The 25,946-nt window shown below is 42.1% G+C and overlaps 1 protein-coding gene across 1 annotated transcript in view; it reads left to right on the top strand.

Moving 5' to 3' along the window:
- Positions 1-25,946, top strand: part of LOC122113612 (aminopeptidase O (putative)) — a 344,600-nt gene that overhangs the window by 315,707 nt on the left and 2,947 nt on the right. The window contains exons 14-16 of the mRNA XM_042686676.1: positions 4,810-4,926; positions 22,803-22,889; positions 24,815-24,957. Of these exons, the coding sequence (XP_042542610.1) occupies positions 4,810-4,926; positions 22,803-22,889; positions 24,815-24,955 (345 nt within the window). The 3' untranslated portion in view covers positions 24,956-24,957. The remainder of the gene's footprint in view (positions 1-4,809; positions 4,927-22,802; positions 22,890-24,814; positions 24,958-25,946) is intronic.

Below are 25,946 nucleotides of genomic sequence, written 5' to 3'. Positions count from 1 at the left end.
TCCAGCCAGGATAAAAGGAAATGGCATCAGGGAGGAAGCATGCTTCATTTAGGCACAGATCCCAGAGTGATAATGGGGTAATAATAGAACTCACGCCACTGTCGATCGGTGGCTGCATTAGTCTCCGGCACATTCCATCTGGAGCCACACAGTGACTTCCTTCCTTGTGCACGGCTGCAGCGCAAAGAATGTACCTATGGAGGACTATAGCCCATGGGGCTTGGATGTTTGTCCCGGTCACAGGTCCTGCCTGGGGAAGTCAGTCATGAGACCTTTCTGGCAATTCTGATCTCAGAGGTGAGCTGCCCTTTCTACATCTTTCTGCATTGTATGCTGACAGAAGAGACAGTGGAGGGCCTTGGTTGCATGGGTGGTCTTCTGGGATCTCAGTGAGTGATGTTCCCGTGACAGCATTAAGGGCTTCTGGAAAAGTCAGGGCTTGTTTTCTTTATGCTGCTTCTATGTTAGGAGGATGGGTTTAGAAAATTTAAATTTTCCTTCCAAGAATCTGTGTAGAAACTTTTAAAATCTAAAGTTATGTAGCTTGCCTCTACTATTAAGTTGCCTGGGGGAAAAGTAGACTTGTCTTTGTACATTTCTCAGTAATTAACAACTGTCAAATCTTCTATGTTTATGGCAAGACAGCAGACTTCTAAAATCCTTAACAAATAGCATTTGTACTTGACTGACCTCCTTCAGCATATTGTTTCTTGTGTTCATTCGAGTAAGCACTGCAATCCTGCCCAGTCCCCTTTCAAGTGCCCATGTGACTTTGGCACCCTACAGTCTTATTTTGTCTACGTTTCCAAGGCAGATGTATTCTGAAATATTGAGCTGGTCCCCATATGGAAGAAATAACCTGGTCATGCATCTATTGTTTGTGAGAAGGAAAGGATTTTCTATTCCTGTCACTGCTGAACTGTGGATACATACAACAAACATGCTTAGACCCTTCAAAGTAAAGGCAGGTTCTTTTCTGTAATTTTACTGTTAATGTATTGTTTTCTTAGGAGATAATGCTCTGAGATTTATACTTTATTTTTCTTGGTCTGTAAAGGCAAATCTGTGTCCTACAGTACTGCTACATTAAAACATAGTTGGCCCAGAAGTCATGTGAAATTTGGTTTCTACGTGGGTGGGAGTGGAATGATCCCCATATTTCCCACTCCCTCTGTGCCAGCTGCCAGGGCGGGTCTCCCTGCCTAGGCGGCTGGAGCACATTTGCTAGAATGTGTCTTTCAGTTGCTTTACAAACATTTTGGCTTATTATATATTGTTCTTTGTCACTGTAGGGTGGCTTTACAGGGAGCACATGTTTATTTTGTAGAGAAATGTGCTATATTGAAGTGTAGTTACCCATCACATTTTTACTTTAATATCCTCTTTTCAAAGTACATAATCTTACTTGAAAAAACAATTTAACATTTACTTGTGAATAAAGGCTACTTTATTAGTTTTATTGTTTGTGCCCTAAAGTGACATTAGATCATTGTTCTTCTTTTTCATTGCTCAGACACTAATTATATATAAATATATTGCCATATATATATATATATATATATATATATATATATATATATATATATAAAACTTTTCTTCTCCCCCCCCCCCAAAATGAATTAAAGTTACAATTGAAAGCCAGGTGGCCATAGATTTTTTATTAAGTGAGAGTGGTTTCTACAAGTCCACTCTAAGAAGCCAGACCAGTTGAAATCTCGGAGCATTATGGAGGAATGTTTGCAGCGTGGGTGTGCTAGTCCTTGCTGTGATCTGCCTACCCTGAACAAGTTGCTTCTTGCAGTCTTTGGCATCTTACTGAAGGAGAACTAGATACCTTGCACAGGGGGGTGGGGGGTGGGATTGCACCATGTTTTTTTTTCCTCCCTCCAATTAGTCTTTAAATTCTGAAGGAAAGAACGCTGAAGATTTGACAACATATGTACTCCCTCTCTCCCTTTCATCTTAGCTGTCTTAAGTCAGGGGGCTTAGCTCTAAATATTTCCATTGCATAACAGTTGAGAGAACAAAAGCTTTCAGTGATCCATTCAGTCTATTTCTGTATGCAGACGTGTGAACTTACTGCTTGGAAGAAACCCGCAAGTATGAACCCAGGCATTTTGATGGGCTCACGTATTAGCAGCTCTTGGATTTTTAAACTAGAATTGTGTTTATTGGTTGAATACAGTTGGAGTAAGTTGAGGACCAAGCTAGTTTTCTTGCTCAAGAATCCTTTTCCTCTGTGGATGTCTTTAGTTTAAACCAAATCTTAAACCAAATTCTAACAATAGATTTTGTTGAGAGCATAAGGACATAGAGGGAGACACTTTTCTTTCTATTCTTCCTTCCCCTGTAATTCTGCAAGTCGGCACAGCTGGCTCTGCTACATTTAGTTAGCAGACATAGTCCTGTCCCAGGCTCATGGGCACCCTGTGCCAGATCATGCTTGTTTGTGCCAAGAGGCTTCTGTTGGCTGGCCCTTTCCCAGAAGCCTATCTGGAAGGGCCTCAGCATGAGCCTGCTGGGCACTCTGACCCAATCTGGGATTCCCTTACATCCAAATGTTGCTGGGAGTTTTATGTCTGTCTCCTCAGCCTCAGCCCTTGAGAAGTAGGTGGGCTGTTCCATAGGGGAACCAGAGTAGGTCACAGTGGGGCACTTCAGAATTAGCAGGGTGGATTGTGGGGAGGTCTTGACTGTGGAGAAAGAGAAGGCAACTATGAGGACAGTCCAAATACAGGAGGGTTTTAGAAATAATGGTGTTAAAATAGTTGAGGGTATGCTGAAGGCCATGGGCTGAAGAAGATTCAGCTTCGAGCTGAAAAAGGCCTTCCTTGGAACAGTGCTAGCTATGGATTGGAACTAAGCAAAAGAAGCTGGAGCCAAGACAGGAGAAGCCAATGAGAAAGGCCTCCACTTCTGCATGGACAGCAGCACTGCCCATCCCACATATACCAAAGAGGTTCCCTGGTATGAACAAGGGAAAGCTAGCTCCCTAGAGCTGATGAGAATCCTGGGATTGGCCTGATCTATAAAATAGAAAGCCTCTCCTAATATCATAAAAGTGGCTTATGTTTAAATGATAGGAAAAAGATAGATTAGTGATTTTGTTGCAAGTTGTTATATAATAAGTTGGTATATTTAAAACATCCTATAGGAACATGACATCTCAAGAAAAAAATTGTTAATGTAGTCATTCTTTAGTCCTCAATTAGGACCTCATTGTCAGACCAAATCACATCGTAATTTTCCTAAAAATACCCAAAGTTTTTCCTATCAGTCAAGAGACTGTCCACAGCATGACTGAGATGGAGTGATACAAATAAGTAGACACCAGAACCAAGTGATGTGTACTTGTATGCCTGTCTGTGGAAGGGGAGTTTGTTAAAATTTAGAAGGGTAAGATGAGAAATATAAGAAATGCCATCTTTGAGGAGTTACGCAGTGAGTGGTGTATATGTTATCTGTCAGTTTTCCTGCATGCTCCTCTGTGTGTATATGAGTGTGCATGTGCATTCAGTGTGGCACATGTGTGTGAGTGTGGGAATGGGGCATGGAGGTCAGGAAGAGTGTATATTTGGACACAGAAAGCAAAGTGGAATAGGTGGAGAAATAATAATGGAAGTTTTTCTTTTGAGTAACAAAGTGCAATTAAAATCCAGGTGTTCTTATGAATATTCTATTGATTCAGTACTGGCTTCTAGATTTGTAAATTTGCATTCACTGGCAAAGATTACCTGGGCATAAGTAGGGATAGAAGGAAGTTACATGTAAAGAATAGTTGAATTCATAATGATAATTTTAAAATCTTGTGGGTTTTTTTTTCTGAACTGCAGCTTGAATTTAGCTTCAGCTAGGTAGGCCAGGCTCTTTCCTTTGAGCCATACCCTCAGCCCTTTTTACTTCATGTTTAATTTTTGAATTGGGTCTCCTGCTTTTGCCAGAATTTTCCTTGGGCTTTGAACCTCTGCCCCTCTGGAGCAACTAATATTACAGTGTTTTGCCTACCCCTGGCTTGAAACCTTAGTTTTCATATAAACATATTCTAGTTCTAGTGTACTAGGACTAATGTAATGGTGCACACAAGGAAGTATCATGGGTTGACCCCTGTTGCATGATAGTGAATTGATGGTTTCACAAATACTTTTTGTTCAAGATCAATTTTACTTTTGTACCACAAAAGGATTGTTTTCCTCTGTGCCTTTTGAGCCATTTTTGATCTGTCCTTTGTAAAAATTCAGGAATATAGACAACCGAGTGTTTATATGTGTATGTTGGTATATGTATAGTAATGAGTAACATTTTTAATTTTTTTAGTGTATTATAAGTGTAGAATTTGTATAATGGACAGATTATGAGACATAGTAATTTGTGCCTTTTATTTCTTGGTGTACAGCAGGCGTGTTTTCAGGGTTAATATAGTTCAGAAAGAAACCTAAAACTGCTATTTTTGGTTAACTTCCACGTTTGCTTGAAATTGGGTGGCTTCCTGAATCACTGAATGAGTCTATGCTGAATGAGTTTGTGCCATAAAGGCAAGGATCTCATAAACCACAGTGATGTTTCATTAACACAAGTACCTAAGTATAGACCTGAAATGAAAACCATCAAAAATAAGACTTATGTAAGCCCCCAAATGCATTGTGTTTAGGGATACAGATAATATAAAACCTGAGTTTTTATGAAAGTCTGCACTTGGGTATTTTTGGTGTTCAGATACATTTTGAAAATACCATGTTACCATGACTTTCCTCTAAAGTTGGGTTTAATTTCTCGTCAGCACTTTCATAGGTTATTTTGCTTTGTCCTCAGCTTCTTCCAGACCAACTGATCTTGCTTCTGGAGCATCTCTTACAGCAGAAGACCCTGAACTTGCGAACTCTGCAAAGCCTTCAGCGGACGTACAACCTCCACAAGCAAGATGCAGAGGTAACTAAAGCCAGAGGGAAGATGGATCCTCTCTAATGGAAAGGATGGTGATCCTGATGCAATCCCAAACCTAATGGAAACCACTATTTCCATTTGCAAAAATCTCATATGTTTGCTTTTTGTGTGAAGAACTGAGCTCTAGGAAAGTAAACTGCTTCCCAGGCTGTGCTGTTCGACCAGGTCCCTACACTTTCCATTTTACTGATTCATAAAGATTATACATCTAAAAGAGTGACCAAGCAAAGTTGGGGCTTTTTTGTTGTTGTTGTTGTTTTTGTTTTGCTCAAGGCTAATGTTCCACCATTTGAGCCATAGCTCTACTTCTGGATTTTTGCTGGTTAATTGGCGATAAGAATCTCAGGGACTTTCCTGCCCAGGCTCGCTTTGAAACACAATCCCCCGATCTCAGCCTCCCTGAGTAGCTAGGATTACAGGCATCAGCCACGAGCACCCAGCTCCCAGAGTGTAATGTTTTTAAATTAAACTCATCTTGCCCACTTATGGTGGCGCCATCCTGTTAGACATTAAGGAAACTTGGCTCATGTCTTGGAGTGTCTTGGTTGTATTCAGTTAGGACAGGAAAGAAACCATGTGTAAAGGAAATGAAAACTGAACGTAGCAGTCGTGGTTTGAAAAGTAAAATTGAATGCTTGTGGGAAAGCAATATGATGTGGTCCTTAATATTTTTTAGCTTATTGGAAAGAATGCAGTATGAATCCAAGATGAAGTCCATGTTTAAAAAATATAAAATAATAAAATAGTTAATGTAATCATTTAAAGTAAAGCACAAGCATTTAAAGAAAAAATCTCTTATGTACTATTCTTAAAATGCAGAAAATATTTTGTATTCAGTTGAAAATAATTTTGAACATTTTTATACAGTATAGACAAGTATAATAGCCATTAGCTACCTGTGGAGATTGAACACTTGCAATGTAGTTATTTTAAATGGAGATATAAAATGAACAAATGTATATTGAAGACATTGTATAAAAGAGTGAAATGCCTCAATAATTTCTCCATATTTGTTACAGTATTGTTGAAGTGATAGTTTAGATTCATTGGGTTAAATGAAATATTGTAATGGATTTTAATAGTCATAAAATGGGGTAAATTGGAAACAGCCAGTTCCGTATTAATTAAAAGGTAAGATGGAAATTATTATACATTTTAAAACTCTGAAAATTCAGAAAAAAATGAAGAAACTCCAGGGAAGACACCTGACTATATAAAATGCACAACTGTTGCTATTTACTTCTGTTCTTAGATTCTGCTTGTTTATAGGCATTACTAAATGCCAGACTGTTATTTTTAATTAGTGTTCAAAAGACCTTCCTATTTATAGATAATAGGTTATGTTTTAATGGGTCCTTAACGCCATTGGCATGCCAAGCTCTTGATACTCGCTTGACTAGAGTAGGAGGATAAGAGCAGGCACTGGGCACCTGTCTGTCCCCTCATGCCCGGAAGCTGTTTGGTGCTGTGTTTTCCTTCTTCCTTTTGGCATGAAACACATCCTGTTCTTAACTTACACTCTGACTTAGTTGTTATATATAGCCTCTTAAACATTTGAGAAGAACAACAGATTTTATCTGCTTGCTTGTTTTAACATCTTACAAACTATACTGGATTGCCCAAAGACAGGACGGTTTCTTCTTAGAGCCCAGGTGACAAGAGGTAGGTGTGAGTGTAGAGTGGCTTAGTTTATGTGACTAGCAGAGAGTAAATGCAGTTCTCTCTCCCCCCTCCCTCTTCTTCTCCCTCCCTCCCTCTCTCTCTCTCTCTCTTTCTCTTTCTTTCTCAAGGCAAGGAAAGGAAAAAAAGAAAAGAGGAGGAGATAGGAGTGGGGGGGGGGGAGAAGGAAGCAAAGTAGCGAGCAAGATGTGAGCACACAGGTGACATCACCTTTAAGAGCTTGCTTTTCTTAGAAAGCTCATAAGAGAATAGCTTCAGCTAAGGAAATATATAAAGTTGTGCTAGGTTTCTATAGACAAGAATATTCAAGAAAGTACTTAGAGAAAGTGACATTAGTCAAGCCTAAAGACAACTGGAGCTGGCCAAGGGGTTGGGTGATTTCCACATAGAGACAACAGCAAATGCTGCATAGGTGTGAACTTGGCATGTGCCAAGGTAGTAATCAGCAGACTTTTCCCATAAAGGGCCAGATGGTTAATTTTTCAAGCCACTTGTTTTTCAACTTCTGCCTCAACTTTTTGACCTCAACATTATATCATAAAAGCTGCAGTCGAGACTTAAAAAAACAGACATCATGTCCATGTGCCAGTCAAACTTTACTTTAAACAATGGGGTAAATAAAACTTGAATTTCATATAATTAGCAATTCTCAAAGTAGTTTATGATCTTTTCCCTCTGATTTCTTTTTAAATCTGTTTGAAAATGTGCCCTTTCTATTTGTGGACCTGCCTACTCCTCTGGGTATTGCTGCATTGCTGGCTAGTATCTGCAAATTGGTAGTGGGGTGGGGGTCACAATGCTTTGTATGTAGTTACACTGATGCCTGTCTTACTGTGAAGTTCCTATGAAATGTGACTCAGAACCAGGAAAGAAGATTTTAGACAACTAGGTTATTTAGTTAACTGTGATTTTATTATAATACTGACTAGCAAGAATTCAATGCTAAGAATCAACTGCCTTTATTTTGACTGGAAGAGACATTTCATAAGGGAAAAGTTGGTACTTGGTTGAAAAAAACTTTGGGATTCTGATTTAGTTCTTGTGTTTGTTCTTGACTATGTAAATAAGGACAGTTCCTTTGAATTGTTATCAAGACTCTTAAATGTGGATAAGGAACAGTCATTTGAAAAGTGACCAGAGAGAGCAGATGTTTCAGGCTGTATACTGAGCATGTATGTGGAGGACGGCCTTAGAGGGTTTCCAGTAGGGAGAGTTGTGGCCTGACACACCATAAGACTCTGCCACCATGGTATTGAATGAGAAATCTGGTGCAGAAAGCAGTTAGCTTGAATGATCGGGTCACTCTTTAGTACTAGGCATTTCTTTACCTAACCTCTAACTTCTGAGATGCACCAAAAAGGCTTCCCTCCTTTCTCTCTACTGGGGCACAGAACTATCATTGAAAATAAGCTTTTCCATGTGGCTGCACAGGTTGCTGGTATAGAGGAAGGATGGACAGGGCCAGAAGGGGCAGCATAGAAGCCGAAGTGAAGTGTGAACTCTGGAGATGGGGGTTTCTGAGTGTGGTACCAAGTCCTACAGAGTTGTTTGCTAGGGGGGTTCCTTTAAATGTACCCACCTGCTCTGCCCACCCTGGGCCTGCATCCACTATGGTATAATACACATGTCTGTTCTCAGGGGAGATGATGCCACGTGTCCAGAATTGTAAATGTACACAAGGACTGACATGTTTGGAAGGGAGGGTTCAGTAATGTACACTGTCCTAGGCCAACTCATACCTTGCTAACTCCTCATAGCCACCTTCTGCAGAGTCGGATACAGGCAGGAGCATCATGATATCTTTGGCCTACAAAGAAAAGTTAAACTTGGGAATAAACCTTATTTTTATAAGCATTAAGTTACAAAACTACAAGCCTTTTGCCAAGCTCCTTCACCTAGGAAGGAAAATGAGTTGAAGGTAAGTTAAGTCTATAGAAACACCTTATCCACAGGGCTTTTTGTTTGTTTGTTTCTAGTGAAGTATGCCAACAAAGAGTCCTAAAAGCTTAAAAACATACCTGACAGCTGTTTAGCCGAGATAGCCTTTTCTAAGATCCCTCTTAAAACAATAACCTCCCTGTCTGCCTTGGCAAGTCTCTTAAGCTAAAAGGCTGGCTGGTTACTCCATGGCAGTGAAGCAAGGATTCATAGAACTTGCTCTGCAACTCCTTCCACATGATGGACCATCCAGCAGCATTACTTTTTTGTGCGTGTGCTTGACCATAGGGCATGAGCAGTATCCCTTAGCTTTTTCACTCAAGGCTAATTGTGCTCTACCACTTCAGCTACAACTTCACTTACAACTTTTTGGTGGTTAGTGGGAGAGAAGAGTCTTTCAGGTTTGCCTACCCACCTTAAATTTAAACCTGAATCCTCAGATCTCAGCTTCCTAAGTAGCTAAGATTACAGGCATTAACCACTGGTGGTACCTGGCCCAATAACAACATTACTTTTATCAACTGCACAAAGCATTTTAGACTTAGGATACACTTCAAGCAATAGTATCTCCAAAACACTATTTAAAAATTGTAATTGTTTCAACAGTTTTTAAAATTAAAAAGTAGCAACTCATTGTCTCATCTGGCTGGAGTGGTAGTTTAGTGATTGGTTAGTATGTTTTGCTTTGGGGAAGAAAGAGAAGTTTACTCTAAAACTTCAGGGATTTGGAATATCTGGTACATAGAATCATTTGGTACACAATAGGACAGACATATAGTTCTTGTAACTGTCCAAGGCTATCTGTCTGCCTGTATTGATAATTTTGTATGGCCTGTGAATGATGTCATAAGTATCCAAATGACCGTTAGTAGAAAAAAGTTCCCCCACTTCTGCAGGGTTCTCAACTTCAGCATTTCTGATATTTTGAATCAGATGATATTTTCTGGGAGGGCCTTCTGACTGTTGTGGGATGTTTAGCATAATAAACTGCTGCACAGTGAGTTACAACACAGAGTAGGGTGACTGAAAAAGTGGCTAACAACCCTTAAGGGCCAAGGGCCACCCTGAGTCCTGAGCCATGCCCTTGGCATGTAACATTGGCAGAGGTGAAAGTACAGTCTTCAATGGAAGGGAAAGGTCCTACAAACTGAGGCTGCAGTAGCAAGGCAATCTAGGGGAACAGATAAAGAAAGTAAGGAAGGACAAATCTGTTTTATCATTAGTACACAGAGAAAGCTGCCAGCATCTGGATTCTTACCTGAAAGGACACTTTCAAGGCTGACTGCAGATGGACAGACATCCAATCCTCTGGCTTTTCTATACATCCCAGCGGTGGCAGAAGAGCCCTTGGTAACCATAGGCATGAGCTGAAAGTTACCTGAAGTGTAGAGCCAGGAGGTGACTCCTGACTCCCTGGATTTCAGCTGGAAGCAGTCACAACAGTCCTCTGGGGCCTGGCTTTAGAACTTATCTGGCTGTGATTCTGCTTTTGCTCTGCAGTACTGAAACACATTTCTTCATGAGGAGATGCAGTGTTCACAAAGGTCTGCTCCTGCCATCCTATCTCCTTGTTCCCCTTTCCTTCACAGATTGCTTTTCCCCTAATATTCTGGCTGCAAATAGGACATTCCTGTTTTGTTTCCTCAAGCAGTGAGGAAAGGTTAGATGTAATCTCTTGGCACTATTGCCACTCCAGGATACTCAACAAATTACAAAAAACACAGTATACTAAGCTGAGGATCTCCCCCTTTGTCCCTTGATGAGGAATCTCCGTAGCATGCTGAGACAGAACCTGTTGATGTCAAGCCCTGTAGTAGTGATGGTATGTAAGTACAGCACCCAGCTATTCTCCTCTTCCCCACACTGCAGTCTTGGAATGGGGCAATCCACAGGGCTGGCACCAAGGTCTCTGTACCTATAGAGCTATGTCAAGACCAATGAGTAGGATCAGTACCATCTCCCTTTTCTGCCAGCCTCCCTGGGTGCCAGTGCTAAGGCCTCATTACCAAGCCACAGGTAACCAGGCCACTGTCTAGCATTGGAAGAAGGCACTATAAAGGATGGGAACCCCATGAGGCAAGTTTTCAGACTGAACATCAAAAAGGAGATCATGGAGGGTGGAGGGAAAGTCAGCATTTCATGGAGAAGTCTTCCTAGTTTCATGGAGAAGTCTTCCTAGTTAGAATCTAAGGGGCAGATCTCCCAAGGATCTCCCAGAAGGGCTAGTTGACACTTGCCTCTTGCACCTGGCATCATTAGATTTTTCGTCACACGTCTTTGCAGGTCAAGGCTGGCTTGTTAGCCCCTTGATTAAGCTTAGGTTGCAAATCAAAGCCACCAAAGGCTGATCAATCTGTACTTCAGTCTATGGATAAGAGTTTTGGCTCCCTATCAGTTTTTAAAAAGGTCAAGAAAGCAATAAAATTGTTCCCATGATACATCATTATAATTCCTTTCCTAGAGTTGAAAAAAACCTACTTTTGTTGTTTTTTTACTTTTGTGGGTTTTTTGGTGAGTTCTGAGGCTTGAACTTAGGGCCTGGGTGTTCTCCCTGAGCTCTTTTACTCAATGGTAGTGCTGTACTATTTTGAGCTACCGCACCACTTCTGGCTTTTTTTGTGTGATTGATTGGAGATAAGAGTCCCATGGACCTTCCTGCCCAGGCTGGCTTTGAACCGAGAACCTCAGATCTCAGCCTCCTGAGTAGCTAGGATTACAGGTCTGAGCTACCGGCACCTGGCTGGGTATAGATTTTAAAGAGGTAGTGGAGTAATCTTGCTTTAAATATGTACCTTTCTGATAGGGGAAAGAATAGAATTCTTACGTAATTCTTTAGTTATATTTATGTATTTTTCTTTGGTGTATATTTGGTTTATGGGACATTTAATCAGTGTCTTAGAACATTTCTTCAAAGTCAGGACGATATCTCAGTATTTTTCTCTTAGAGTTTTGTTTTTTATTATTTAGCTCAGTACCTTTGGAACTTTTCTGTGGAAAGCCAGCAACAAACTTTGTTAAAGCGTTTGATTTTTGTGACCCAAATTAATTTCTTCTCATTGTTTCTTAGATCAGAGACACTGTTTTTTGTTTTTAATCATGTGTTACAGCACATTATGACTGGTCAAGTGTTTGTCAAATGAATGAAAGTAAAGATAAAAATAAACTGGACAACAGAGTCTGTTTTGTTTTTCTTAAAAGAGAATTTTAGCCAGGCACCAGTGTCTCATGGCTATAATCCTCAAAAGGCTGAGATCTGAGGATCGTTGTTTGAAGCCAGCTCAGGCAAGAAAGTTCGTGAAACTCTATCCCCACTTAACCAGCAAAAAGTCAGAAGGGGCACTTGAGCAAAAATAGTTCAAGGATAGCACTCAGGCACTGTGGGTTCAAACCCTAGGGACCAGCACTGAGAGAGGAAGAGAGACTTGGAAGTAAATAGCTTAGAATTTCTGTTGAGAGAAAAAGGGCGAAGGAGAAAACATTTAGTAAATGGCCTCGGCTAGACTTTACTAGGAAAGTGAATCTTATTTCATTGAAAGTTGCTCATTGTTCTTTGCTGTTTGCTTCTTGGAATACATTTAGAGGCTGCCAATTTTAAGATGTTTTTTGTTTTAAACACAATTGTCCTTTTCTTAAAAAAAAAAGTATATTCCTTATTTTCTTCAGATATAGCTAAGAAACCAGCCATATTTCAAGCTCATTTTATTGCTAACGATCTCTACTAAAGTCAGTACGTGGGTTTTTATTAGTGTTTCTGGGTTAATAGCTCAGTCGGTAGTATGTAGTTTTTGTATTTTCTATGAATCCCACCTATATATATCCCTTTCAGTGTTGTTTAAACCTATTTGTGAGAGAAATTGTGATGTCATTTAAACATGTATTCTCTCACAATTGAATTACTGAATTATATTCTAATGTAAAGTGTCCCTTAAATGCCCTAAAATAAGAGATTTACTATGTTTGCCCAAATTCTCTGATGTTCTTGGGCTCCTGGTCTTTTCCTGTGCATTGACCTTTGCTCCTTAGTAGCTTGGCACCTCAGCCTGAGGGTTAGGCTGTGGAACCACAAAGCACAACTAGAATCTAGTTATGTCTACACTTGCAGCTTCCACAAGGCCAGATCTTGGATCCTTATTGTGCCTGTGCCACATGCAAATGGTGATATTCTCTGTGTGTGGCAGAGTATAAATTGAAAACTTCTAAAGTGGCATTAGAAATGATTTTTAATCTGCTCAGTTTGCATGTTGCTTTTACTGCAACTTGGAACCACATGGAACTTTGTTCCATAGACCAACTGGTCTTGCCCATGTGTGGGTGGAAGCAGATGTCCAGGCTGAGCACAGGAAGTCCCCCAGGCTGTGAGGATCAACCAACCAGAAACCTGCCATCCGGAGCCAAGGCTTTCCCCACTGCCACAGCTCTCAGGACACCAAGGCGCTTACCTCAGTGACAGACTATAGAAAAGTGCCTTTGCCCTAAAGCCTTCCTCAGTTTAGTTTGTCGGAAGGAAGGCTGCCATGGGGTTTTTAACAACAATTTCTATTACGATTTGCATACCATGCAGTTTGCCCACTTGTTTAAGTCAGTGGTGTTTAGTGTACTCAAGAGTTGCACAGCCATCACCACAATCAATTAGAACATTTTCATCATTCCCCAAAAGAAGGCTAGTACCCTTTGGCTGTCTCCCTAGACAGTCCTAGGCAATTACTTATCTTTGTGTCTCTGGATTTGCTTAGGCTCATACACACATGGAACTGTGGATAGCATGAGATCTATATGATTAGCCTCTTTTCATTTAGCATAATGTTTTCAGGTATCATCCTCGTTTATAGCAAATATCAGCGTGTGTGTTTGTGTGTGTGTGCATGCATGCATGTGTGCACGCATGTGCATGTATGCACACACAGGAATTGCAACCTATATTCCTATTCTGTTCATTATTACTATCACAATTATTATTATTGTTGTTGTTGCAATACTGGAGTGCTAGGCTGGTGCTCTACCAGTTACAATACTACTCCAGTCCTATTTTTTTGCTAGTTATTTTGAGATAGTTTCACAAATGTTTCTATCTGAGCTGGCCTCAAACGGTGATTTCTCATTTCTCAAACTTCCAAGTACCTAAGACTACAAGTGTGAGCTACCAGTACCTTGTCCTTTATTTGTGTGTATGTGTGTTTGTGTGAGTACTGAGGCTTGAACTCAAGGCTTTGGTGCTATCCTATAGCTTTTTCACTCAAAGTTAGTTCTCTACCACTTTGGTCAATTATATATAAAAGTCTCACGGTCTTTTTGTCCAGGCTGGCTTTGAACTGTGATCCTCAGATTGCAGCCTCAAGAGTTGCTAGGATTACAAGCATCAGCAACCAGGACCTCCTTCCTTTCTTCCTTTTTTTTTTTTCTTCTTCCTTTTTTATTGTCAAATATTTTCATATTTTTCTGTCATATAACTGGACTACATTTATCAGTGATGAACATTTAGGTTATTCCCACTTTTTAATCATTCTGAGTGATGTTCCCATGGAGATTTGTATTCAAGTTTTTGTGGGGACATATATTTTAACTTCTCTTGGGATTGGATTTTTATCAGCTGCTGCTGGACCATATTACAAAGTGGCTCTACCATTTTACCTTGCCATTACCAACATTTAAAAGGTTCAGATTTTTTTCATCTCTGTTAACACTTTGCTATTGTATTTTTTAAAAAAGTTTAGGCCATCTTGGATATGAAATGGCATCTAGTTGTGGTTTTCATTTGCTTTTCCTAGTTGAATAATTGTATTGAGCATGTTTTCATCTATATAATGACCATTTGTATATCTTTAAAGAAATATCTGATCACTTCTATGGCTCATTTTATATTGGCTTGTCTTTTCATTGACTTAAAGTAGTTCATGTTTTAATTTTTTTTTTTTTTCAGTCGGTCGTGGGGCTTGAACTCTGGGCTTGGGCACTGTCCTTGCACTCTTCAGCTCAAGGCGAGCGCTCTACCGCTTGAGCCATAGCGCCACTTCTGGTTTTCTAGTGGTTTATTGGAGATAAGAGTCTCATGGAACGGGCTGGCTTTGAACCGTGATTCTCAGATCTCAGCTTCCTGAGTAGCTAGGATTACAGGCGTGAGCCACCGTGCCCAGCAGTTCTTCATATGTTACAGATAAAAGTACCCTGTCAGATATTATTTGCAAAAAATTTCTTCCCAATTTATATCTTTTTCCTTTCTTGATAGAATCCATTGAAGCACAGATGTTTAAATTTCATGCTTTTTTTTTTCTTTTTTGATGTTTGGTATCAAAACTTAAGAAACCTGCATAATACAGTTATGATAAAATCTTGCATGATACAGTTATGAAAATTTAACTGTTTTATTGTTTCATCTTTTACAATTTGGTTTTGCTCCCTCCCCATACATTACTTGTTCATTATCAAGAGAAACTGTTTGATAGTTCAAGAGTGCAGGTCAGTGACAAACTTCCATGGAACTCAATTCAAAGAAACTGTTTACAGTCTTCTGAAATACAAAGAATTTCATTACCTCATTATCGTTTGCCTCTGAAGGATTCCAGCCATCTTCATCTCCTCAAAATCTTCCTTGGACTCATACTTTCTGTAGGGACCTGTGTGTGCCTTCTTCCTTGATTCTATACAACAGATTTATAGTGAGCTTGCAACCCTCGAGAGACAGTGAATGTGCTCATCCATGCTGGGCTGCAACACCCCACACCTTTGGCTTCCTCCAAGCGCTGGAGGCAGGAGTGATCTTTGTCCTCACTGTTAGATTTTCCTTGTCTTTTTTGTTTGTTTTGTGTGTGTATGTGTGTCTGTGTGTTGTTTGTTGTTTTTGTCAGTCGTGGAGCTTGAACTCTGGGCCTGGGTACTGTCCCTGAGCTTTTCAGCTTAAGGTGAGTGCTCTACCACTTGACCTACAGTGCCACTTCCAGTTTTCTGGTGGTTAATTGGACTTCACTGCCTGGGCTGGCTTTGAACCGTGATCCTTAGGTCTCATCCTCCTGAGTAGCTAGGATTACAGGTGTGAGCCACCGGCACCTGGCAGGTTTTCCTTGTTAAGGTCTCTAGATCCTATAGAGGAGGAAAAGGTCTTTGGGAGAAATAGCCACAAAGAAAAGAAGGGGAAGGGAGAGTTGGATTACATAGTGGACCACATGGTGTGACTAGAAGTTGGGCTGGAGATGTCCTGCTTTACCAGCACGTTTCCATTCTCCTTGAGGTCGCAGCTCACATGGCTCCTTTTTTTGGGGGGGGGGGAGGTGGAGGTCTGGTCGTGGGGCCTAACTCTGGGCCTGGGTGCTATCCCTTAGCTCTTCAGCTCAAGGCTTGTGCTCTTACTACTTGAGCCACAGCGCCATTTCTGGCCCTTTTCTTTTTGCTTATGTGGTGCTGAGGAATTGAACCCAGGGCCTCATGCATGCAAGGCAAGCACTCTACCACTGAGCCACCTTCCCAGCCCAATGGCTCCTTCTTAGAAGACTTTCCTGACCATATTCCTGACTTCAGAATTCTGCAGTGGAAGGTATGGCTGTGCTGCGAATTGGAAGAAAGGCAAACTACCACTTATCAGTGTGGCCTAACTGTGGCTGTGGAGTTGTACTGGAGCCATTTGCCTTTAGTAGTGCTTTTGTTCAGTAATGAAAGTGTCTGTAGGAGAAGGAAGGAAGGGTAGGATTTGCCCAAGGTCTTGCAAATCAGTGATGCTGCCTCTTTTTATCTACCTGATGTCTGTATTGTTTGTCACCATGCTTAGCCCTCACTGCAGTCCACATGTGCGCTCAGTGTAGCAGGTAGAGGAGATCCTGCTCTGTGCTTTGCCGCAGCTCTGCTTCTAGCATTTAAAGTTCAGGAGAGCCTTCATGTCTCATTGCTTCCCTTAACCCTGGTTTTACAGCAACAGATAGTTTGTTTTTTAACCTTCATTTAAAAAATTCAGATTTCAACTCTTTGGGAGAAGGGACAGTGAGAGATGAGAGGGGAATAGAACCCAAATAAAAATGATGATTCAGGTGACAGCCTGGAAGCTGACAGATTTTTTTTTAGGTTTCTTTCTTGAGAATGAGCAGGTAGGTGGGTCCACCACTCCCAACCCTGAACACAGCACAGGGCTGGAAATGCCTCTGCCTGTGCATTCTGCAGAGCCTGCCCCACTTGCCAGCAGTAAACCCTCTTTAAAGCCAAGTAAATCTAATTTAAGGACACAAATTGAAAAAGCAGGTTTGTTTATTGCAATGTAGACTTATTAACTTACAAAAGCCATAAGCCTTCGTCTTTTCTGTTTACAGCTATAAAATGGAACTCCAAATGAGGTTTAATGGGCTTCCCAGATCATATTCCCTCCATAGATTTTTTCCCCCTTTCAGTAGTAAATTTCAAAATCAAAAGGACTAAAAAGAAAGGGGAGTGCTTCCTGTCATAAATAGGATGGGTGGCATTCTTCAAAGCGTTTCATAGCTTCCAACTGTGTGTTATAATTTCAAAACAACCGGAACACTTCCAAAAGTGCACAAGTGTTCCGTCTATTCACAAATGTGGATCACCCATGCTCTGTATGCTGCACATCGAGACAGGGCTGCAGATGGCCTAAACAGCCCTGTGTCAGTGTAAATAGATACATAAAACCAGTGAATGATGTGACATGATAATTTTAGAAAGCACAAATGAGCTGGAGAGTCTGAGACTTGGCTTTGTGAACATGGGGCTGGGGCTTTGACAAGGTGGGATGTCTGTATCATATCATTCAACATGGGTAAGTGAGATGAGGTGTCTGTAGCTCAGCTCATGCTCAGGAGATACCCTTGTCCCTTCTGGTTTCTCGTTTCTGCACAGCTTCCTTGTTACAAGACTAAAAGCTATTAGGACATGCTTGAAAGTTTCTGGAGTCATTAAGATTTAAATTGCTCTTTAACTTATGACGAGAACTATACTCAGGGAAAGTTTGAAAACTACTTTGGAAGTAGTCTGTAAGTTAATAAGCAGGTTACTAGGGAGAATGCCTATATAAGATTTTTTTTTAGTTGAGGCTTAAACTCAGAGCTGTAAATCTGCTAGATAAACACTATCTCCGAGCTACATCCCCAGCCCAAAGATTTTGTTTGGTTTTTATTTATTTGGTTTTTAAATTTTATTTTGTTTTTATTTTTTATTTTTATTTTTTTCATGGATTTTCTTTTTATTAAATCTTTTGGTACAAAATTTATTTTATTTTGACAAATCACTGAAAACACATCAACTGAAAGTAACTGGGATGAGGGTATTTCACATGCTTCTCTGGACGTTTTATTTAAGATGTTTCGTTTTTTTCTTTTTTTATTGTGAGAATACATACAGAGGAGTTACATTGTTTTTATTTGTTTGGTTTCATGGAAACCACTACAATTAAAATTTTAAAAAAATCTGAGATGCTATATGCATTGTCAGCTCTTTGTTGCTCTTTAACTGATAACTGCATAATCAGTGTATAAAGAGGCAATATTTGTGCTTAGTTTCATAGGTCCCGGACCATTATTGGTTGGCCCCACAGACTTCAGAGTAGTGAGAGCACTTTGCAGAATAAAACCACCCACCTTCTGGTGAGGAAGAGGACAGGATCCCATAAGCCCTTTCAAGGACATACAGATACCAAAAAGACCATCCTGTAGACTCTACATCCTAAAGATACTACCACCTTCCAGTGGCACCACACTTGGGAGCAGGTCTTAATACATGGCCCTTGGTAGACACAAAGCTGTGGCAAAGCATAAGAGAGCATTGTGAATTTTAAGGTTTCTACAAACTAAGATACTTGTTTTCTTGGGATCTGGGGTTGTTTGTTCTAGTGTGACTGTCTCAGGTGGAGTCAACAGAGGCAGCACTTAATTTTTGTGGTGCATCTAGAAAAGAATGATTTGAAAATTACTCTTTCTCCGTACTAGCATTACCCACATTTGGGAACAACTGCTGCTGGGCCTGTCTGCCACCAAAGACTGTTTCCTAGAGAATTCTAGAGCTGTTTTCTTGTGCCTAAGGAATTGGACCACAGAGTGAAGAACAGAAGTGGAAGATAGATCCAGACTTTGGGGCAGTCTATATTTCCTTATGGGACTATACCAAAGCCAGCCCAAGCCTCATTCACAGGACTCCATCTGTGAGTTCAGTGACAATGTGTTGGGTTTGGGGGGATAAACACTCGTCAACACATCATAACTTGGGCCAGTACAACCACTTCCTATTTTTGTAAATAACATTTTATCCAAAGACAGCCGCACCTACACCCATTCCTTTAGGTATTGTCTAGGAATGCCTTTGAGAGGTGGGCTAAAAAGCTAAAATGCCCAACCTCTAGCCCTTGGCAGAAAGGATTTGTCAAGCCATGCTTTGGAAAGATCCAGTTCTGGGCACTGGGCTGGGAAGTGCCTTGGGTTGAAGGGAGGTCCAGGTGATTTGGGCCATGCTTCAGCAGTGGTTATTTCCAGGAGAGAACAATTGTATGTGGAAAACCCTCCTCCATATCTAATTATGATTATGGTCAGTGCACAGAAACGCCTGTGAGGTCATGGCACTTACATACTGACTGGTTTAGGAATATAAAGGATCCTGTAGGCAGTTAAAGGTTAGAAACGAGAGGAGTAGGCTTCTTTTGTGTTTTGTTCCCAAACTGTGATTAAGTAGTTCAGCTTGGAGCCTTTTCCCCCAATTCTGAGGTTTGAAGAACTCAGAGCCTTGTACTTGCCCAGCCTATTTGCTCAGCTAGGACTCTGCTATTTGAGCCATGCTCCCCACCTTGATTTGAGCTGGTTAATCTGAGACGGAGTTTTTCACACTTTCTGCACTCAGCCTCCTGAGTACTAGGATTGCAGTTGTGAGCTGCAAGCTCCTAGCTAATAGTAACTTTCTTGATAGGACAGGAATGTCACATGGTTGTGGCTGATTCTGGGACAAGGCTAATAAGTGAGTTTGTCTTTTGAGCAGGGGTTTAGAAAAGTCCCAGGTGGGATGTAGGCACAGCCCTCCTCATAGCTTCTCCCTGGCGTCTCCCTGGGCTGTGCACTGCTGCTGCTGGGAATCTCAGACCTGCACATGGCTGTGGCTTGATCTCAAAACTGCACACCTAGAATTGAACCCTCAGAGCACGAGATGACATGTGCACGTGGATCTTTATTGCACCATAGGCTCTTTTCTGTGTCTGCTTTTCCAAGTCTTATCTGTGGTGATACAGTAGAATCCTCAGTGACAATTACTACAAGGCTAGGGAAATCTCAACTCAGGGAATGATAAGACATTCAGTTACACTGACTGAGTGGTGTAAATTGGTGCAAAGCAGTACTGTATTTGTCAGCTAGTGTGTGTGATATAGATAGACTGGAACAGTGGCTGTCGGCAGAGTAGGGACTAAGTGTGGAGATAGGGATGGGAAGACCTATAGTATTTTGTGTATTATTCAGGGAACAGAACTGTAGAGTGATGAATGAGAAACAGATGCTGAATGTGGTTTGATATCACTAGTTTATCCATCCATTTCAGTTTGGCTGGGCTTTATCAAGACTAGTTCCACTAGAGCTGAGCCTTAACATCATGTAGGCTCATTCCACAGCCTTATCTATGGGCCAGGGTAAAATTCAGATCTCTTTTCCAGGTACGGGCCCTAGGTGCCAGGTGATGTCAGAGATGTATGCAAACGTGGCTCTGTTTTATTTTAATCTGATTGAAGAAATATAAAAATGGATTCCCTTACATTAGTTAATAATTTAACATAAGAGCACATATATTACAGACAGCTGTTGTCATGTGGATCTTCTTCAGAGTACTGTATAGCTCTAGTGCCCAGCAACAACATCACTTTCCTGCCATCCCCGATGAGGGAGCTTGCTCCACGTGAGGTGTCACCTCTTAACAAGTTGAAGTCTCTGACCTGGAGAAAGGGGATGTTCCCTGTGTGACCACAGAAGTGATAAGGCATCATCCCATTTTGTGTGGTAATGAGTGACTTTAGGCATCGTGGGTCCTATGAGAGTTTGCAAAAGAAACGTAAGATTTTCTTTGTTTCCTGGACAAACAGGAAGAGAAGTACAAACCCCAAAGAGGAGCCTGGGATTGACTGATAGGCACTCAGCCTTGAACAGCATCTTCATGATGTCTTTCAAACATCCTGTTTTAAAGTACTGAAATACATTTCAGTACTTCCAGTGAAAAGGCTTGTTGTTTATTCCTGCTTTCTATGGGGTGGGGCTGAGGGAGTTGGTCTGTGTTTAACCTTTAGGGGTCAGAAGACTGGTTCTCTTATTAGTCCTGACAATAAACTATTTCTAACAGAAAGGAAAGTGGAAATGCTGACTTCACATTGGTGGTTAAAGAGCCTCTTTCATGAAGCTGTGTTGTGGGCCTTTACCCCAGTGTGGCACAGCTACCACTGTCTGATGCACGCCCAGGGCCTTGTCCTAATATATGTAAATAAAATGACCACATGGGAGAGGGGAGGACCCCTCTTTTCTCAAAATAAATTAAAAAAAAATAACCCTGCCTTTTGAGTTTTAGAATGACAAAAGTCCAAGTGTCCTGTGGTCAGATCACACCACTGTTGGTCATCTCTGCACTTAGAAGCTAAGAGTTCCCACATGACCCTAACTAAAAGTGTGCAGAGAAATGAGGCCCTTTCCAAGGTTCCAGGAGAAGTAGCACTGAGGGTCACACATCTGTGACATTTTGCCCTGGCCTAATGCTCCTTTACTATGAGGGGCTGAGAACCATCTTTACCCAGAAAGGCACCCCTGCCAGCCATGGCTGGGGGACTGAGGCACTTGGAGGTAGCCATTTGTTGGGAGAGAAAGGAAGGAGACAGAAATTCCAGGGAACTCTCTGGTTTCTCTGCCGCTCTGCACATTTGACTGTCAAACTAGAGCTCCACACTGGAAACCTATATCCTGGTAGCCTTCTCTGATAAGCTGACTCCTGAGCTTTGTCCCTTGTTCTTTGTGCTCCTATTCTAGGGTTTGCTCCTTTCCTTCTTAGTCTGTTGTTAATTTCTATGTGTTGTCCAGGAACGCATTTTGTTCAAAATGAAAAAGGCTTTGCAGCCCCCACCTGCTTTAGATGTGATGGTCGAGGCCATCATCTCTTTTCTCTGGGCCTCTCACATTGCTGTGCAGGTGTGCTGACACTCCTGTACATCCTGTGCCCAGCCTGTGAGCACAGGGCAGTGCTGGAGTCTTGCCAGTATGTCTGTTTTGATCCTAATTATTTGCACTTAAATCTGTTTACAGCATATTAAAGGAGAGATCTAGCCATGTCATTGTAATGATGCAGTGGCCTTAGCCAAAATGTTGACAATACTTAATTTTATTATTGTCCCCAGATGGTTTGCAACTGTCTCCCTTTCTCAAAGGCAAGGCAACAAGGGCCAGTGTGAGGCTTTTCACAATGCACAGATCTTGTCCATGTGTGTGGCTGGTGTAATGGAGATAGACCCCAGGCTACTCGCCCGAGGTAGTTGACAGGGCTTTGCTACAGTAGGACAGTGTGGCACGGGGTGGTCTCAGAAACCCATGGGGAAGTGCCTCGTGAGGAATGTGCCTCACCTTCAGGAGACAGCTCTGCCCACAGAAGCCCTTGCCTCTGGTGGGTCTGCCTCCATCTCCAGCACATCCCTGGCTGGAATCTACCCCATCTCTGGTATCTAGATTTGCAGGGCCATCTAGAAAACTCACACAGGCAAAGCTTTAATAAAGGAATAGCATCTCCTTTCCAGCATGTCTGTTTACATGCTATATGCACACAGACACACAGCAGGAATTGTCTAGGTCAAGGGTGTCCTGCTTGAGCTCCTCCCTGAAATGTTAGAAAGGGTGCTCTGGCACTTGGGAATTCTGAGAGCAGCATCTATCTCCTTACCATGTTTGTCGTTACAGCTGGCAGCACTGACCCAAACAGACTGAGGAAATCTAGTAGTCTGGGCTGGCAGGAAGCACTCCACAGCCTGGTCTGGGTTCTGTGTCTTACCTGTCCTGCTTCACATTTTCCTGTTACTTTGGAGAACCATGTCTATAAACAAGCAGAACACCGAACTGAAACCTGTACTTCCCCCTAAAGCCACGTTAGCAGTCCTCCTTAGGAAGGTGGTGCTTTTGAAAAGTTAAAGTGAAATTTATAGCTGAAAGTGTTAGCATTGGTTCTTGAAAGAATAGCTGTGTGCAAAGTAAAGGCCTGTCATCCAATTTACCAGGCGGAGGAACTTAGCAGATTTATTCTCCCTCTCATTTCTTAAGGTTCGCCACCGGTGGTGTGAGCTTGTTATTAAGCACAAGTACAGCAAAGCCTACAAACATGTGGAGAGATTCCTTCAGGAGGACCAGGTGAGTTCTGTCCTTCAATAGGAGAGGGTTCTTTAAATGCTGCTCTCTACCTTCCCTACTTGTGGCCACACGAGCCCACATTCTCTTTTGTTGTTGGTCGTGGGGCTTGAACGCTGGGCCTTGGCACTGTCCCTGCGCTCTTCAGCTCAAGGCGAGCGCTCTACCACTTGAGCCACAGCGCCACTTCTGGTTTTCTAGTGGTTTACTGGAGATAAGAGTCTCACAGATTTTCCTGCCTGAGCTTTGAACCATCATTCTCAGATCTCAACCTCCTGATAGCTAGGATTACAGGCATGAGCCACTGGCGCCCGTTGCACCCACGTTCTTGACATCTCTTACAGAACCAATAGTTCAGAAATGTTTTGAAGGACTGCTGGGTACCCCTTAAACTTTTGAGCTGATTTGATTTTTGAGCTCTCAGTAGCCCTTGAAAGCAGTGGGCTAGCAGTGGGTTAGCTTAGCAGTACCATGCTGGTGTCCCTGGTTTTCAGTTCAGTGGACCTGGCAGAAAGCATATTGTGGGTGGGCCTGGGAGAGCCCAGCTGGCTGGACTGGTTTGGGTCAGATCCTTACCAGCTAGGACAGGCCAGCCCTGTTGGGATAGCAACATCGTGCGTGTTTTCTGCCCTCCTAGGAAGCAGCTGCCTTCCTTGGAGCCCACAGGAAAGCATTGGACGATGTTCTTCATGGCCACCTCTGACACCATAGTGCACATTTGGGTTGCCACTCAGAATAGCACCTGCACATACGGCACTCCACATCTGACTTATGTTCCTGGGGCCTGTGCCTCTGCCTAAGTTCTGTGCCCAGGCTCTGGGCTGACAGAATGGAGTTGCTTTCAGTGGGTGGAGAGTAGGGGTGGGGCAAACAAAAGGACTTTTGATGGTCTCAGGACTGGGGGCAGACAGTTACTGAAGGGCTGGTTATTCCCACAAAGAAAAGTAGAAGACTGCAACAGCTGAAATGTCACATTTGCACAAAGGAGCAAGAAATGTTTAGAAGAGCTAAGAGGAGCATAAGGCAGACAGAAGTCACTTTAGGTCTCCTCAAGATCAGAATTCACCATGTTCTTCCTCATCACCACGCTACAGCTTTGGGAGGACATCACTTTTTGCGTCCCTGACTGCTAGAAACAAAACAGGCAGAACCAAAAGGGTCCCTTTGTCATGTCCTGTATTGTTGGCTGTTTTAAAATGTTGGAAATGTACAGATGTGAACCATTGCAGCCTTGTGCTCAAAACAGTTATGGGCCAATATCTGCAGCACTTGAAGCTGGAGGTGGGAAAGTGATCAGACTGTGCCTGGTCACCACTGTGATGTGGTTTTTGTTCTTTTTTTTTTTTTTTGGTCAGCTGTGGGACCTGAACTCTGGACCTGGGCGCTGTCCCCCAGCTCTTCAGCTCAAGGCTAGCACTCTATCACTTGAGCCACAGCGCCATTTCCAGCTTTTTTTGCTTATGTGGTGCTGAGGAATCCAACCCAGAGTCTCATGCATACAAGACAAACACTCTACCACTGAGCCACCTTCCCAGCCCCCTGTGATGTGGTTTTCATCAGTCTTATAGACTGACAGAATGAATGATCTTGTGCCAGCTATTCCTGGGACACTTTTCTGAAAGGAGTCCCACGTGTGGCAGGCAGCATGTTTCTATGGTGTGTGTTATATCATCACCATGGGAATGCCACCTCCTCATTCAGGCACACTTGAAATCACAAGATTTTTGACAGACTTATAGGATTTTGATGAGAGAAAGAGACAGGACTGAAAACTGCAGGTCCCAGAAGTTCAGTTGCCCAACGGTGTTTTTTTTTTGTGTTTTTGTACTTTGTAGACCAGCACGCTTGTGTGAAACAGCATAGACTGTGCTCAACACACATTCATATGCACAACCCTTTCCTATTGCTCTCTTGCCTCTGCCCTGCAGGCCATGGGCGTGTACCTCTATGGGGAGCTGATGGTGAATGAGAATGCCAGACAGCAGCAGCTGGCACACAAGTGCTTTGCGCTGACCAAAGAGCAGATGGACAGATCCTCAGCAGAAGTGGTGGCTGAAATGCTGTTCTAAAGAGGTGATTTTCTCTTTTCCATCATTTGAGTATAGCCATGAACGTCTCTTAGGCACCAAACCAATTATAAACTACATGGTAAACCAAGGCTTCTGGCAGCACAGAGCAGCGCTCCTCTCAGGTGGCCGTGGCCTTGCAGAGCAGGCAGTGGGGGCTGTGCTGACGAGGGCCCTGGAGCAGCTCACCTGAGGTGCAGCTGTGGGAGCAGTGGTGTCTCCCTGAAGGCAGAACAGCTCAGCATTATTTTTTGGCCATCTTGAGTTTTATAATTTGATGGAAAAAAATTGTAAGAGAACCTTGAGCATGGGTGAAGAGGTGCAATGAAAGCCCAGCAGAAGGAGTGACCACAGGCTTTATGCCACCTGGGTGTCCAGGGCTGCTCCAGATCGTAGCTTCTTCACATATACACATTCCTCTCCTAGCCACCTGTAATGCTGAGACTCCTGACCAGTGAGGCCACCCTCCACTTCCATGTCCCCTCTTCCCCCCCCCCCCCCACCCCTGCACTTGCTCACTTACTATACCTATGATTTGATGGCAGGTCCCATTTTCTATTTTTCATTGGAGAATTTCTCCTATACACTGGAACATCCCAGACTTTTAAAATGCTTCCGTTCACTGTGCCTGGAATTGACCTGCTATTTACTCCCAGCAGTTAGTTGCTATTTAAAGTAATTAAGCAGTTCAAAAAAAATATTTGAAAGTAGAACTGTGGGATTATTCAGTGTGCTTTTCCCTTTTAAAAATCATCAGAGTTGAATATGATATGTCAAATTTTGTGTCCTTTACAAAGAATAGCATTCTTGAGCACTTTTCATGTTGTTATATAGCTCTCTAAAATGAAAATTTAATAAACAGACTTGTGTTGATAATCCTAACCTATTACTAGATGTCTGGTTCATGTCTAATGTTTTCTAAAAACCCACTTTTATCTAACATGCTTATCTTATTTACCTGGAAGAACTCTGATCTGAAGAAGAAAAAAAAGGG

The sequence above is a fragment of the Dipodomys spectabilis genome, unplaced genomic scaffold, assembly GCF_019054845.1.
Source record: "Dipodomys spectabilis isolate Male_0828 unplaced genomic scaffold, ASM1905484v1 ptg000098l, whole genome shotgun sequence".
NCBI classification, from domain to species: domain Eukaryota; kingdom Metazoa; phylum Chordata; class Mammalia; order Rodentia; family Heteromyidae; genus Dipodomys; species Dipodomys spectabilis.
Note: the sequence above shows the minus strand (reverse complement) of the source record. Positions and strands in the feature narration are given on the sequence as shown.